At 41.8% G+C, this 15,401-nt stretch overlaps 1 protein-coding gene across 1 annotated transcript in view; it reads right to left on the reverse strand.

Annotated features, from left to right (window-relative positions):
* The window catches only part of LOC115797778 (zinc finger protein 385B-like), an 84,235-nt gene that overhangs the window by 11,960 nt on the left and 56,874 nt on the right, over nucleotides 1-15,401 (reverse strand). Inside the window, exon 3 of the mRNA XM_030754274.1 lies at nucleotides 1,041-1,195. Within this exon, the coding sequence (XP_030610134.1) occupies nucleotides 1,041-1,195 (155 nt within the window). The remainder of the gene's footprint in view (nucleotides 1-1,040; nucleotides 1,196-15,401) is intronic.

Raw genomic sequence — 15,401 nt, forward strand, 5'->3', positions numbered from 1 at the left:
TGTTTTTTTGTAGTGCCTCTGTACACCACCATAGCTGATTTTAAATCAAACTAAATTTAAGGGGCTTTACAAAAAAAAAAAAAAAAAAATGAATTACCTGTTTAGGAATTAAAACCACAGTCCACCATTTTCAGAGCCTCAAAAATAACTGGACAATTGCCTGACAAGCAGGTTCATGCCCAGGTCAGGCCTGTTCCTTATTTCTTGACAGATGAAGCAGACACAATATCTGAATACAAAGTGCTGAATTTGTCTTATTGCCTTCTTAGCTTTTCACTGTAATTTTAAATATGAGACTCATAGAGATGTCAATGCAAGTGAGGGAGGCTGTCATCAGGCTGAAAAACACAAGTGTTAAATCTGGTTCATTCTTAAAAAGAATGAATGCACCGGCCATCTCAGCAAAACCCAAAAGGCTTGAAAGACCACAGAAAGCAACTAAAGAAGCCTTCATGAACAGAAACACAGAGGGTTTATAACAAGGTGCAAACCAGCCGCTGCACCCAAGAACAGTAAGGTCAGATTAGACTTTGCTAAAAGAGCCTGCAGAGTTCTGAAAATAGATTCTTTGGACAGATAAAACCAAACTAACTTGTACCATAATGATGGGAAGCGCCTCTGATCATGTCAAGGGCTTCTACACTTTAAGCAGTCATTGACTGCAAAGGATTTTCACCTAATTATTAAACAATCCTTATATTTAAAATTATGTTAATTTGTCAATTTATATCTAAGCCTTTGAAAATAGTTGGCTGTGTTTAATAATGTCCTAAACATTATTTCCAACTTTTTTTATTAAACTGCTTGAACTAAAGCTGAAAGTTTGCACTTCAATCACATACTGATTGTACAGATGAAAAACTACAAAAACTGTGTCTGTGCCAAACAAATTATGCACCTACACCTTCTTGTGAAGGCGTAGGTGCATAATTCGTTATGCACCTACATAACAAATGATGCACATAAGGATATAAATGGTTAACCAGCCATACTTGCAGGTACATGACACGTGCATGAGAGAAAAGTAGAATGTTTCTTACCGTGTTAAAATTTGGGAAGAGGCTAAGTGGAGAGGAGCTGTTGACCCTGAGCGGCAAGAAGTGCTCCAGCTGGGCATGAGTCTGCGGCTGAAGGGGTCGACCTGGCACAGGCAGAGAGCCCAGCAGAGGGTGGACTTGGTTCTGAGACAGTGCGCCTAAAGCAGGGATGATTACATTTGAGTAACTTCTGAAAAGACAATTTTTTTATTTCAGCTTTTTAATTTTAGGCTCCCAAAGCCACACATCCTTCTACAAAAACTAGGATGAAGACAGATTTTAGCACAGAGCAGGACTCTATTCCACAGTGAATGAGTCACTCAGTAAAGCTTTAATGACTTTAGTAATAGCGGGGAACAAATGATGAGACTTTGTGTGGCCTTTTCCTTCTTTACAAGTCTATAGTTTATCTTGACAAATGTCTTTGGCCTTTAGTGTCTGTAATTGTGTTGGTTCTTCATCTGATCCAGCAAACAGCTCAGTCAACATAATGAGAAAAGAATCACAATGAGGTTTTCTGTACATGTTCATCATTTGTCTGTCTTTATGCATACATTACTTTACATCTCATTGCAATTTCACCATCATATTCTACTTTAAAAATCTCTTCTATGTGACCTCTTGTCTCAACACACTTAACTGTGATTGGTCTTAATGCTTTTAGACTGCTCATGCTTTAAAGAGCAACATGGCAGTGACCTTTGTCTAATGTGCTCACATAAAAAGCCACAGTTTCTTACATAAGCATGGTGATTTCAGATTGTTTGTAGTGCATGTATATGGAAAGTCTTGAGGTTATTCAGTTTAAAAGGTCACATGTAAAATACAAGAATGCAATATAAAACTGGTTTCAAAAATTAGTTACACAGCTGATCAGTTACAAAGCAGGAAACTTTACTCTGGGGTGAAAATGAAGCGTTTCATTGACAAAGAGGTTTAAGAAGTGCAAAATGTGAAATTAAAAAAACAAAAAAAAACAATATATGTACTCATGGATAAAAAGAAATACTCCAAGTGGGTACAAAGGGGTGGTTTCCCTTTGCAGGATGGAAAATGATCAACCTGCAGGATTGTAGCTGGAGGATGAAGAGAAATGACTAATTAGGGATTTGGAAAAGATAAAGTACAATATAATGTACATTAACCTTATCTCCTTCTGGATATGGTGATAATGTATATTAAGCTTTACCTTCTTGAATGACAGTGAAACTTGGAAGAATTGAATAAATGGTAGTTATATAAAATATATATAATGTAAGTGACTGTTCTGACAAACAGACTTTCATAAAGCATATTATTCATAAACACCTAAACAGCTTCTCTAAATAGATGCAATCACAATGTTGGAGTCTAATGATGTTATATTTCAATAAAAGCTTAGCAACCAGAAGGCAATTTCCCTCAATTTTCCGCCTCTTTTACCTCTGGATTTCAGGATTTATCTCTGGGGATGAGGTGGTTTGAAAGTCCTTGAGCATTAGCATGCTTTTACTAATCTGGTCCCATTTTCTAAAGTATTTGAGTAGAGTAGAGAAACAGAAGTGGGGGGGGTGGGGGTGGGGGTGGGGGTGGGGGGGGGGGGGGCTGGAAAGAGAACAGAAAAACAAACTGGAGATTGATATGTGCAAAGAAATGTTATGAACAGTATTGCAGAAGGAAAGCTTTTAGTAGCCATATTAAAAGAGTATAGGGAAAAAGATGATGAATTCTTCTGTGCAGGTGCTCAAGTGTTTACTGGAGGCAACAGTTAATAGTGAAACAGTGGACACCACAGCCTGTCTTATTTTATCACTGCCTGCCACTACAAAAGCCTAATGGTACTGTCTTCTGGCAGCGAATTAAAGTAAAAACAAAACTACTAGAATTTATTTTCAGCTTGATCAGACATAATTAGATGCTTTAAATGAAAGTAATATAGGCTAGCCTATAAACTTGTGAAATACTGAAGTTCATGCTTGCATCTTTGTGAAGCTGTACTTGAACAAGACTGCATGCTGGAGGGATGTCTCATGAACCAGTTCTTCAGTACCTTTCAGGAAATACTATAATTCTAATAATGTATAATACTTGTTCTGCGCTACTGTGGAAGCAGTAGTTTGTGGGAACACTGGACAGTAACAGAAACATGATAAAATGGGCCAGCAAGAGCTGTACACAACAGGTTCTGCAAAAGTAAAAAACACATTAAGACTTCATAGAAATATTTTGTGAGGTGAATAATCAGGGGCTAGTCAGAGACAGCCCGCTCAGATTTAGTCAATGCATGGCTGGTCTGCTCAGTTAGCCTCTGGGCACAAGTTTTGCTTGTATTCCAGTATAGCCTGAATCTCCATTCCAATACTTCCTTTTCCACCTGCAGAACACTGTTTACAAATGCACATAAATAAACAAGCAAAAACGCTAATACAAAAATGAAATCATCCTCAGACAACAGTAATTAGATAATGCCACTTTTGCTCACCATGTGGACTTTTTACCTTATTGGAACCAGAGCCAGCTAAAACATGACATAGTCAGTCAAACTCAGACTTCAGGCAGATCAAAGAAACCAGAAAGCCCCCCCCTCCAAAAAACCCCATCAAACTATCATGACTATTTTGTTCGCATATTGCAATGGCTGGCTTGTGTTGTAACATATACATACACATACAATAATGACACTGGTTACCTTGTTTATGTTGGTGCATTATTATTATTTGTACCACCTACCAATTTTAAAAGGCAGCTGCACGCAGTGACAATGCTAACATTGTCTGTGCTCATAATCTTAGTGGCGCATGCTCACATTTGTTCACATTTGCTAAGCTGTATTCACACTGGGAGGGATTCATTTATCCCATGTTGCTTTGAAGGTTGGGTCGGGTGCAGTGTGTGTCGGGCGGTGGCCGAGGGCGGAGGCCCTGGCGGACCGATCCCCGGCTATCGAAACTGGCTATTGGGACATGGAATGTCACCTCTCTGGTGGGGAAGGAGCCTGAGCTAGTGCGTGAGGTTGAGAGATACCAGCTAGATATAGTTGGGCTCACCTCAACGCATGGCCTGGGCTCTGGAACCAGTCTCCTGGAGAAGGGCTGGACTCTGTTCCAGTCTGGAGTTGCCCTCGGTGAGAGGCGGCGAGCTGGGGTGGGTATTCTTGTATCCCCCCGGCTTGCTGCCTGTACGTCGGAGTTCACACCGGTGGACAAGAGGGTAGTTTCCCTGCGCCTTCGAGCTGGGGAACGGGTCCTGACTGTTGTTTGTGCTTATGCGCCGAATGACAGTTCAGAGTACCCACCCTTTTTGGAGTCGCTGGGTGGGGTGCTGGAGGGTGCTCCATCTGGGGACTCCATAGTCTTGCTGGGAGACTTCAACGCTCACGTGGGCAATGACAGTGAGACCTGGAGGGGCGTGATTGGGAGGAACGGCCTGCCCGATCTGAACCCGAATGGTGTTTTGTTATTGGACTTCTGTGCAAACCACAGTTTGTCCATAACGAACACCATGTTCGAACATAAGGATGTCCATAAGTGCACATGGCACCAGGACACCCTAGGTCGCAGGTCGATGATCGATTTTGTAATCGTATCATCAGATCTGCGGCCGTATGTTCTGGACACTCGGGTGAAGAGAGGAGCTGAGCTGTCAACTGATCACCACCTGGTGGTGAGTTGGATCAGGTGGCGGGGGAAGATGCTGGACAGACCTTGCACACCTAAACGTATTGTGAGGGTGTGCTGGGAACGCCTGGCAGAAGCCCCAGTCCGGGAGATCTTCAACTCCCACCTCTGGCAGAACTTCGACAGCATTCCGAGGGAGGCTGAGGACATTGAGTCCGAATGGACCATGTTCCGCACCTCCATTGTTGAGGCTGCTGCTCAGAGCTGTGGCTGCAAGGTGGTTGGTGCCTGTCGTGGTGGTAACCCCCGAACCAGATGGTGGTCACCGGAGGTGAAGGGAGCCATCAAGCTGAAGAAAGAGTCCTATCGGGCTTGGTTAGCCTGTGGGACTCCGGAGGCAGCTGACAGGTATCGGCAGGCCAAGCGGAATGCAGCACAGGCAGTGGCCGAAGCAAAAACTCGGGTGTGGGAGGAGTTCGGTGAGGCTATGGAAAAAGACTTTCGGACGGCATCAAAGCGATTCTGGCAAACCGTCAGGCGACTCAGGAGGGGAAAGCAGTGCTCCACTCACACGGTTTATAGTGCGGGTGGGGTGCTGCTGACTTCAACTGAGGCTATAGTCGGATGGTGGAAGGAATACTTCGAGGACCTCCTGAATCCCACTGACACGCCTTCTGTAGTGGAAGCAGAGTCTGGGGATGAGGGAGATGACTTGACCATCACTGGGGGTGAGGTCACTGAGGTAGTTAAACAACTCCTTGGTGGCAGGGCCCCTGGGGTGGACGAGATTCGCCCTGAGTTCCTGAAGGCTCTGGATGTTGTAGGGCTGTCTTGGTTGACACGCCTCTGCAACATCGCGTGGAGATCTGGGGCAGTGCCAATGGATTGGCAGACCGGGGTGGTGGTCCCCATCTTTAAGAAGGGAGACCGGAGGGTGTGCTCCAACTTTCGGGGGATCACACTCCTCAGCCTCCCCGGTAAGGTCTATGCCAGGGTGCTGGAAAGGAGGGTCCGTCCGTTAGTCGAACCTCGGATCCAGGAGGAACAATGCGGTTTTCGACCTGGTCGCGGAACGCTGGACCAGCTCTTTATCCTCTCAAGGATATTCGAGTGTGCATGGGAGTTTGCCCAACCAGTCTACATGTGCTTTGTGGACTTGGAGAAGGCATTAGACAGCGTCCCTCGGGGTGTCCTTTGGGAGGTCCTGCGGGAGTATGGGGTGTCTGGCCCGTTGTTGCAGGCCATTCAGTCTTTGTACAACCGCAGTGAGAGCTTGGTCCGTATAGCCGGTAATAAGTCGGATTCGTTGGACTCCGTCAGGGCTGCCCTTTGTCACCGATTCTGTTCATAATTTTTATGGACAGAATTTCTAGGCGTAGCCAGGTGGCGGAAGGCTTCTTCCTCGGTGGCCTCAGAGTCTCATCTCTGCTTTTTGCGGATGATGCGGTTCTGTTGGCTTCATCAGGGGGTGGCCTCCAGCTCGCAGTGGAACGGTTCGCAGCCGAGTGTGAAGCGGCCGGTATGAGAATCACCACCTCTAAGTCTGAGGCCATGGTCCTCAGCCGGAAAAAGGTGGAGTGCTCTCTCCGGCTCAGGAACAAGTTCTTACCCCATGTGGAGGAGTTCAAGTATCTCGGGGTCTTGTTCACGAGTGATGGGAGAAGGGAGCGGGAGATCGACAGACGGATCGGGGCTGCCTCTGCAGTGATGCGGACGCTGCACCGGTCTGTCGTGGTGAAGAGAGAGCTTAGTGTAAAAGCGAAGCTCTCGATTTACTGGTTGATCTACGTTCCTACCCTCACCTATGGCCACGAGCTTTGGGTAGTGACCGAAAGAATTAGATCGCGAATACAAGCGGCAGAAATGAGTTTCCTTCGAAGGGTGGCTGGCCTCTCCCTTAGAGATAAGGTGAGGAGTGCGGCCATCCGGGAGGGGCTCAGAGTAGAGCCGCTGCTCCTCCACATCGAAAGGAGCCAGTTGAGGTGGCTCGGGCATCTGATTAGGATGCCTCCTGGCCGCCTCTTTGGTGAGGTGTTCCGGGCATGTCCCACCGGGAGGAGGCCCCGTGGTAGACCCAGGACATGCTGGAGGGATTATATCTCTCGGCTGGCCTGGGAACGCCTTGGGGTCCCTCCGGATGAGCTGGAGGAGGTGGCTGGGGAGAGGGAAGCCTGGGCTTCTTTGCTTAGGCTCCTGCCCCCACGACCCGGCTCCGGATAAGCGGAAGAGAATGGATGGATGGATGGATGCTTTGAAGGTGATGGTCAGTTTCTAACAAACATTCAAGGCTCCAGTTAACTCTCTAATGTTTTTACTGCCCTGTCATATGTCAATCAATGGTGTCCTTCAATCTCACTGGTAGTCTCTTCAGTTGCTTGCCTTGAAGTTGAGAAAAGTTTATTTTGCAAACATTTTGTTTCCTCCTCTTCTGAAGTCGCTGAATGTCACTGGCTTTCTGTGGTGTCTTGTCAACACATTGCTGCAAATCACTCCGTGTTTTTTTAAGGACAAAAAAAAAAGCCTCAAGAATTCGACTAGCCTTAGTAGAACTTTTTCCATAAACAAAGACACTGGATAAATTAAAGCTGACAGTGGTGCATGTTTAGGGATCAAAGATCATTCTGTGGTGGGCTTCTCCATCTAATAGCTGTCAAGACATTTCACTCAAAGGCAGCATGAATGCCAATCCATTCGATAGCTGTTCAGATATTTCACTCTGGAGTCTGGACTAAAGTGGCTGCACGGATAAAAGGTATCTTCGAAAAAGAATGGAACAATTTAAAGATGAATGAAATTGCAATGTTTACACTGTGGGAATAAAAATGATGACTACATCACTTAAAGACTATATTCCCATGTCTTACCAACAGACTGACTGGCACTATTGAGGGATTCATCTGGTTTGATACAATAACAAAGCAGAAAGAACAAAACTGAACAAACTGAAACTGATAAACAAGAGAAAAGAGAATGTCTATGAGCACAACAAACTCATTACACTTTATTCTGTTTATTTGATAATCTGCAGCCACTCCACTGCACCATGTATTTATTTCAGTTAGAATTTGAAATGAGAAGAGTGATTAGAGCTGATTATTACTATTTATTTGATCCTGCATTTTTAATGTGCTGATCTCCCTGAATAACACACATGCATGAAACACACAACTATTGTGTGTTTATTGATTAGATTTTGTTTCATTTACATGCTCCACCAGGAACTGTTTATGTGTCACTGGTGTCAATAAAGTGAACTGAATTGCATTACACTGTACTGAAAGTGAATGACAGAGTACCGCGAAATGAGAGCGCCACAGAAGAATAGTAACAGACGATCACAGGCAGAGGAGAGACCTTTTTTCCCCTCCAATAGGCTGATGTGCTTAATCTGCCTGTCAGTATGACTTTTGGGGACAATGATTCCCTCTCCTACACAAATCTGTAATTGATCTTATTAATCTCCTATGCATATATTCACAAAACACATCAGGGAGAGAGGTTTAATTAACTGCATTTGGCGCTGAACAAAACCAGAAACTGCCATCAGCTGTGAGAATTTGTACATCTGCCGACAAGAAGAACATGCTTTTGACGGGACCTGTCTCCTTCAAATTACTCATCTCATTTACGTCCAGAAAGCATCACAAAGGATTTATTGTGGCAGACTGGACAAGACAAACTAACGTTATGGTCACATTCATTTCATCCAGTCATGAAGAGAATGTGTTAACCAGCATGCCTCTGTAAGTGTTTATAAATAACCACCATAGCTTAAATTTCACTATGTCGAACTCATGAACTCAATTACTGTGGCTATGGACTATAATTAGGTTGAGTAGGGAAGAATTTAGTTTATTAATCATTTCTAATAACCACAGTAAAAGAATCATTACCACACTGACTATGTTTACATGTGCACTAATTTTATATTAATATTCATATATTCCATATTTGATGCAGAATAAATAAAATAAATAGAATAAAACCATCTGCAGCTTAACTTGGCAAAGACAAAGTCACTGGTTGTGGAAAAAAGGAGGACCAGAATACCAGTGACCCCTGTGTCCATCCATGGGGTCTGTGTGGGGACAGTAGAGGATTACAAATACCTCAGTGTTCACACTGGCAATACACTGGACTTCATAAAAAATACACAAGAATGGCCAGAGCAGTCTCTATTTTCTGAGGTGGCTGAGATTCTTTAAAATCTGCCAGGTGGTGCTCAGGGTGTTCTATGAGTCTCTGGTGGACAGTTTCTCTATGCTGTGGTGTGCTGGGGCAGCAGAGTGAGGGCAGAGGACACCAGCAGACTCAACAAACTGATCCACAAGGCTGGCAACACTGAGTGTGGAGCTTGCCTCTCTAACAACAGTGTCAAAAAGGAGGATGCCATCCAACAACCCCCCCAGTGCAGGACAGAGCAGGTACCAGTTACAGACAGGGCATGATAGGCTGAAGGTGGGTTGCAATACAGCTTGCAGTAGCAGCAGCAACAGTGTATCCTATATGAGATTAAAAACTGGATACATGCTGGCACCGAAATCAGCTGCTAGCAGCTGACACACCAGAACTGCAGGCTGACTCTGCAGCCTACCTAAGCTAATGCTGTGCTCACATTAGGAATACTGTCTTGTTCAGAATAAGGGCCTAAATTGGAAAAATTGGTGTGCATGTTAACACATGATTAAATGAGTTTATCACATTTACGTATAAGGGGAACATACAGGCTCAATTTGCAAAGGTTGTCTGCCCTTCATGACTGAAGGGGGCAACATCATGGATGTACTGAGTAAAAACTGAACATCAAAAAACAAAGATGGGGTTTCATTCATTCAAATGAAAGTTGCTCAGCAGCACATAGGCAGAAAAAGTGTTATGAGCTTCCTCTATGAGGTATCTAGATGATCGATATGTTTTAGGAATTCTAGGCACATAGAAGATTTGCATCTTATTGGCCAAGAGCATCAGGAACATGCATAGCAGAAAACAAATGAGCTGACTTCTTGTTAACACATGAATGGGATGAAATAAAGTGATGATATTGCTCTTCTCAGCTTTTCAAGTGTTACTTGACTGACTGGTTCAAATTTGATAACTATTTAATTATTTCATACTCATTCTGTTTCGTTTGTAAAATTCAGAAAAACGTATTCCCCCATTTAAAGCATCTTCCTATAATTGTGGTTAAAATGTTTCTTGTTGTACCACACAGCCCAGCGTCATTCTTGGGACTTGGGCACCATCTTCATTTGTATTACTCCTTAATCCTGTCCCCAAACTAAAGCCTTAAATGAAGGGTCTCACGCCTACAGCCCTGTGCACACTGCTGCAGCATGTAGAGAAATTCAAAGCTTGACACTGGTATAGTTCTCTCCTTTCTCGATACTATAAATGTAAATCCACCTTTCAAAATGAACCAATCCCTGCTCGCTAATCAGCATTCACGTTCTTTTCCTATGCGGGAAAGCTGAAAGTGTAGGTCACAGCAGCCAACCAACCCATATTGAGACGGGATAAAAGATTATGAGCTGAAGAAATTACAGCACGGTAAGAAAAAAAATGAGGAAAAGCTTAATCTCTATTATTTCCAAGATTAGTCTCCGGGTGACTCAGTATCACAGCAATCACAGAGGGAGGGAAATGGCATCTTTTCATGAAGGGTGAGGGGGGGTGGGGGGTGGGGGGATCACAGTAAAAGCACCAGTGGAAAGGCTTCTTTTGCTCTTTTCATAGCAAACACATTTCCTGGGATTATCTGTCTGAACCAGGCTCTCTGTCTTCACTCTGAACCAACATGGTGGAGTGGAGGAACGCTCTCATTCCTGACACCAAAAAACTATCCTCTTATGAGCCTTCTCTGCATGGCATTAATGGCTTGTGACATTAACAGCTGAATTAGGGCTGCTTCTTAATTTCACAACATTTAATTAAAAAAGCATGGAAAATATTTTTACTGCTATCAAACTATATTTAATGAATTATGAAGACTTGAAGACTGATTTAATCTGATTTAGTCAGGGAGACCTGAGACACTGGTGAGAGCTGAATCTACAGAGGTATGGAAACTGGAGCAAACTGCAGGAAATTTGGTCCTTGGGTGATATTTTTCAAATTAATGTAGGTGATACATGTCAGAGAATTTGATTCTCAGTCCAGTCCCGGTTAGTAAACTCGATCAGTCGTGACGTAAACCTGCAGGTTTGAGCTTTAATTTGTCTTCACTCCCCCAGGCAATGGGCTCATGATGAATCAGATTTGCTTTCTTGGTTATCTTTATTATTTCTAAATTAGATATATGCAGCTTACAATAGGCAGCTGTGGGGTTGAAACTATTATCACTTACTATGTATCTCAGAAATGTCAACATTTTACAAGCTAAACACAACAGTCCTTTATCTTAGCCCTTAAAATTTCACTCAATCCTTTCATTTATCTGAAATTTTAATTGGATATATTTGAATATTTTTTAACTGAACAGTGCCATGGTTTTTAGGGAATTTGTTGTTCTCATTTCTAATATTATTATTATTATTATTATAATTATATTATTATTATTATTGTAAGCTCTCCTCTCTCCTATATTCTTTGTGTTTCCTTTATCCATTACCCCTCTGTGTCTCTGTTGAGTCATTTCCTGTTTTCTTGTGATAACCACTTTCTTTGTGTATATTTGGTTGTTTTTCATCCTATCCTAGCTCGAGTAGAGGAATAGTCTTTTGTGCTCGCAGACTATGGCCACTTACCCCAGAGCAGAAGCCAATAGGAAATGACCCTATTCCTTATTTGATCTGTGACACCTTGCTGAAGAAGTTGTTAGTTTCACACATTATTGACGACAACACAATGTTTACTTTGCAAATCATGATTTCCACTAGGGTCATAATGGAGAATAAAACCAGGTATGTTTTAGAGAGTGGCTACCTTGAGATTATATGAGCGAGCAGTGTCACTTAGTTTCTCAGTCGGATCCACCCCCTTACTTGACACTTCCAGTTACAAAAACACCAAAATGGTGACAACCAAAATTCTTCGATTTGGTCAAAATGCCAGGACTGTGCTAACCAGTCAGTGACATCATGGTCTATGGCAGGGCTCTTCAACTCCAGGCCTCGAGAGCCCTTGTCCTGCAGGTTTTAGATGTGTCTCTGCTTCAACACACTTGAGTCAAATATAGAAGTCATTAGCAGGACTCTGGAGAACTTGACTGCATACTGAGGAGGTAATTCAGCCATTTGATTCAGGTGTGTTGGATCAGGGACACATCTAAAACCTGCAGGACACCGGGCCACGAGGCCTGGAGTTGAAGAGCCCTGGTCTATGGCATATATATTTATCTGTTTTGAACTTCAAATAATTTATTAAACAAATGATGAATGTTGTGCTATTGTAGTGAAATCTGCTATGAAGTTATTATCAAATTAAAGTCAAGATTATAGTGTAGTTCATTTAGCATTAGTTATCTTTTTTTAGTCTTTAAAATTATTATTAATTTAATTTCAGTCATTCAGTTATGCAGTGAGATTTTGATTGACAAATTATCCATATTAATATGTAGGTTGGTGTGTCTGTAAACAGAAAAGACATTAATGAAACAAAAGGTGAGCTTGGGATTTTTTATTTTTTAATGCAAACTATGTTTTTTTTATCCTAAATTTTTAAAAAATCTATTACATAATAGATCTGAATCCTGAGTAAAATTTCAAAAAGCTGTTCAGCAGGATGACAGGAGCACTAATTAATGTACGTAAATTATTAATTTCAAATGGTAAAAACATTTATTATATAGGACATTAAGTCTTTTTAAACACTTTGTATTTTATTACTGTAGCTAATAACATATTTAGTGTTTAGCATTATAACTAAAGAAAGCAAATTAAAGAATCAGAAGTTAAAATATTTTTATAGTGACCACATCTCCTGTACACCTCAAATTATTTGAGCATCATCAACCATGCCACCTTTGATACATATAAGCAAACATTACACAGTCACTACTGTGCAGTGTATTCAATATTGTGGGGATCTTAAAATCACACACTATACCTGTAACTAACATTAATCTTTCAATTTGCATAGCAGCACTCTGTCACTGGTCTAATCAAAAAGTCAGGATTAGGACTGTGCAACTAAAAGGCCCAAAAAAAGTGTCTCTTCTGTTGGTAGGAGTTTGCTGTTAAGTCTGCAAAACATATTGTCAAATAATGAAAATTGAATGGTATGTTTTCCACTCCATAATAGCATGAAGCACACAGCTTTTCTGAGTCATAAAACAGAAGTGGTTAGTACACTGCGGTTTTGCAGTAATGATGATGCCATTCATTGCTTACACAATGGGCAGAGAGCTCGGTATTTATGATGAGCTCTGGAGGATGAATTAGCATCCATTAGGACTGCCATTGACAGCTCCGTTAAGCTCTCGCCACTGGAAACAAAAAGTGAAAAGTGAAGGCCTAATTTCCATGATGGCTTGAAATACTGCCCCTGCCATGCTCTGTGTGGTTTTTAAATAAATCATCTTTATTGTGACAAAGTACATTTAGGCCACAACTGGCAGCCAACAGGCAAGTTCTCCTGCTGGCTGTCAATGTCTATTTAAAGTCATACAGACGCAGCTGGCAGAGCCAGCGGCTTCATGTGAATTTCTACCTGCAGGGCACCATCCAACCCAGATCAGGCTCCCCGTGGTAATCTGTCCTACTTTCAGCTAAAGCACTGTGGGCCCATTTTCACCCCAGGGTCCATAAACTTTTATTGAATTTGTTCAAGGTGAAATCCAGGACTAGTGTCCCCTGGTCAAAGGAAAAATCACAGGATACCATTGTGGACACAAGCTTCAACAGCATGTAAAATCCACATGGGGGAAAGAAAAAAAAAGAAAAGAACCTGTCATGTACCCACAACCTTTTTAACCTTTTTATCTGCAAAGCAGCAAATCAGCAAGCAAATTTATATCAAACAGAACTTAACAGGAGCTGGTCCACGTCCTGAGATTGTTTGCATCTTGCGTGGTCTAATGTTAATACTATAGCAACATATTACAAATTAGTGTTTCTGGTACAGGTAATATTTTTTGTATTCTTTTGGTGACAGACTATTTGAGTTGCATTCAAATTATGTATTCTGCTAAATAACCACAGAAGATAAACAGGCACCAGGAGATAAAGCTAATCTGCAGGGAAATTAACATGATTGCACTATCAGTGCTGCTCAGTGTGTTTTGTTTCCTTCACTGACCCTCTGCCCTTTACAATGCATTCTGCACATCATTATCAAATAAACTGCCACCATCTGCTTGAATTGAGATAAGCTTCCATCCAATCAGACCTGCTGAACAGCAGTTAGCAAATGTGTAGCACATACTTACTGATATTTAAAGCCTGTGTACAGCTTTATTCGCCTCATGAACTTAGTAATTAGCAGCTTTCTATCTCAATGCTCCTCTCTGAGCTGCAGTAAATGTGGGTGTCTGCCTGGTGCAGTGAAGCTGAAGCCTGGTGCCTTAGTGGCTTCAGAGAGGACAATCAAGTCTCAAGAGATCTTTATCATGGTTGCATTAAAGATGGTAGCTGTAGTTATTACTGAGCAATTTTAATACTTTTTGAAGTTTTATTGTTTAGTTTAGTTAAACAAAATAGGTTTTCATCATACAGGTTGATATCTTTTATTTAGCCCTTCCAAAAAACAAAAACACAAGGCCAAATCTCTTTATGTGAAAATCTGGCTAACCAGCTAAAAACAAATGCTCAAAATGCACATCTACTTCTTTAGTATTTCTCCTCTTTGTAAAAGAGAGATCTGGATGTAATCCTGCACATGAAAACTAGAGAAAATTAGAGAAATATGAACACTGCCAGAAGTTTTACAAGGCCATTATTTTATGATTTTTACTGAAATGTAAGCAGCACAAACCCAGTCAATAAGACTCAATAGTACACATGTAAGCAGTAACATTGCTAAGGTAAAAAAAAAGGTTATGTGACAGCTTTCCTGCAGCAATCAAGCATAGAATTAGTTCATGATCATGATCCATCAGATCAGCTGATACCCTTATACACAACTGGCAAATGCTTTAACTTGCAGACAGCAGCTGCACATCTGTAAGAAGCTTTGCAACCTGCCTCCACCCCAGGTCCTCTTTTTATACTTTATAATTAATAACATATCCATTGATATTTTTGCCTCCTCTGTTCTGTGCTTGGTCTTGCTGCTGTTCTCTCTGTAGGCTCGTGGAAGGGGTAGGGAAGTCACTGGTGCTACAACTTCGGAGGGCAATACTGTACTGGATGTAGTATTGTATATTGCTATCAAAAAGTTTAGAAAAAGGCAAATAAAGGAAGACAGACTGATTGGTTCATCCTACAGTAAGCGAATGACCCAGTTCAGAAGAAAACTACATGGTACTGTAGGCTTAAAATGATGGAAGATGTTAAAGCCTCCAGACTTAAGCCCTGCTGAGCTGGTTTTGAATGAACATGAAAAAATTGTGAAAGCAACCTAAGTGCAACATATCTGTAAGCCACAGTTATTTCATTTTGATCACATTTTGGATTTAAGATTTTATGATTGACTAGCAATGTAAGCTAAAGCTGCCAAAAACATTTATGCCAGAACTGAAAGAAAAAAAACTGATTATCACTCATAACATTAGAGCTCCAACTGAAGTAAAAAAGAAAGAAAAACAAACAATCGACACTAAATCTTGAGTGAGATTTTTGGTTTTTTTGGCCCAGTTAACCTTGGTCTCTTAGCATCATATACTGTTTTCAGA

Source organism: Archocentrus centrarchus, chromosome 19, assembly GCF_007364275.1.
Source record: "Archocentrus centrarchus isolate MPI-CPG fArcCen1 chromosome 19, fArcCen1, whole genome shotgun sequence".
Taxonomy (NCBI): Eukaryota; Metazoa; Chordata; class Actinopteri; order Cichliformes; family Cichlidae; genus Archocentrus; species Archocentrus centrarchus.